The sequence below is a fragment of the Pinus tabuliformis genome, chromosome J (assembly GCF_031772625.1).
Source record: "Pinus tabuliformis cultivar Carrire ecotype Pingquan chromosome J, CPIR1, whole genome shotgun sequence".
Classification (NCBI taxonomy): Eukaryota; Viridiplantae; Streptophyta; class Pinopsida; order Pinales; family Pinaceae; genus Pinus; species Pinus tabuliformis.
The window spans coordinates 1,634,728,787-1,634,730,350 of NC_142295.1; the positions used below are offsets into that span (position 1 = coordinate 1,634,728,787).

Genomic DNA, 1,564 nt, shown 5'->3' on the forward strand with positions numbered 1-1,564 from the left:
TCATCTAGCTCATTCAATTGCATCAATCTTTGCTCTTGAGCCTCGTTTAAATTCATGCCTAATTGAATAGTTGTTCTAAATGTTTTTACCTGAAATTCAATGGGCAAAAGTACTTGTTTACCATAGACTAGCTCACAGGGAGTATGCCAAGTCACATTCCTCTAAGTGATTCGGTAAGCCCAAAGTGCCTCTGGTAACTTTTCCGCCCAATCTCTGTGATGTAGTTGGATTGTCCTTGTGAGGATGGATTCCAACACCTTGTTCATGGACTCCACTTTCCCATTAGCTTTGGGGTGAGAGGGAGTCGATTTGTAGTGCTTCACTTGGTATTGTTCTGTAAGTTCCTTGACCATTTTTGATGTAAATTGGGTTCCTTAGTCAGTGAAATTTCCCATGGGATCCCAAATCTTGCAAATATGTCCTCGAATAAAAATTCTACTACCTGCTTTTTCGTGGTAGAATACAGTGCCTTAGCCTCCGCCCACTTGGAGACGTAATCAATACATACCAAAATATATTTTTTCTCATTTGACATTGGGGAGATGGGCCCTATGAATCCAATGCCCACTTCTCAAAGGGTTCAATAGCAATTTGCGGGTGAAGGGGCAGTTCATCGAAGGCCACTGGCCTCCCCATTCTTTGGAAAGCATCACAACTTAAAACAAACTTCTTGGCATCCTTGAAGAGTGTAGGAAAATAGTATCCTGTGTGAAGAACTTTATATGCCATCCTTTTATCGGAAAAATAGCCACCACATGGCTCATTATAACTGGTGCTTAGTATTTCATGCATTTTGTCTTCCCACACACATCGCCTTATAATCAAGTCTAGCCCTGCATAGAATAGATCTCCCTCAATCCATGAGTAACTCGCACTACGTTGCACTATGTTATGCCTTTCCCGAGTCAACATGTTCTGAGGTAGTTTCCCTGATACCAAATAATTGGCAACATCAGCGAACAAGGGAGTAATGGTCGAAATAGCAAACAAATCTTCATCTGGGAATTCATCGGGCACTAGAATTGGCATGCTTCCCTACGTGAGATTTAAACGAGATAAAAGGTCAGCTACCAGATTATCCCTTCCAGGCCTATCAATTATAGTTCTTTTAAATTCTTGTAAAAGCAACAACCATCTAGTTATCCTACTGTTAGTAATTGGTTTACTCATTAAAAATCTAACAGAAGAATGATCTGTATGGACAAATGTCTCATAACCAGTAATATAATGTCTAAACTTCCCTATGGCATGTACAACTCCTAAAAGATCTTTTTAAGTGACTGTATAATTTAATTTACCGGGAGAGAGGTTTTTTCTAACAAAGTAAATGGCATAGGGAAAGTTATCCTCCCTTTGTCCCAAAACTGCCCCCAGTGCAGTATCCGAAGCATCTGTACAAATGTGAAAGGGTAAGGACCAATTTGGTCCTCTTAGCACCAGAGTTGTAGACAATTTTTCCTTCAGTACCTTAAAAGCCTGTTGACAATTAACATTCCATACAAAGTCAACATCTTTAGTTAATAATTTAAATAATGGTGTTGCTATTCTAGTGAAATTTTCAATG

General features: G+C 39.3%; 1 protein-coding gene across 1 annotated transcript; it reads right to left on the reverse strand.

The window, feature by feature from the left end:
- Window positions 1–549: 549 nt before the first annotated feature.
- LOC149233772 (uncharacterized) lies at window positions 550–1,029 on the reverse strand. The gene has a single exon (XM_089382289.1). The coding sequence runs from the start codon at window positions 1,027–1,029 to the stop codon at window positions 550–552; it is 480 nt and encodes a 159-aa protein (XP_089238415.1).
- Window positions 1,030–1,564: the final 535 nt, after the last annotated feature.

Bases quoted from the DNA above. Each gene is read 5' to 3' on its own strand.
- LOC149233772 (XM_089382289.1), bottom strand. From the start codon at position 1,029: ATGCCAATTCTAGTGCCCGATGAATTCCCAGATGAAGATTTGTTTGCT.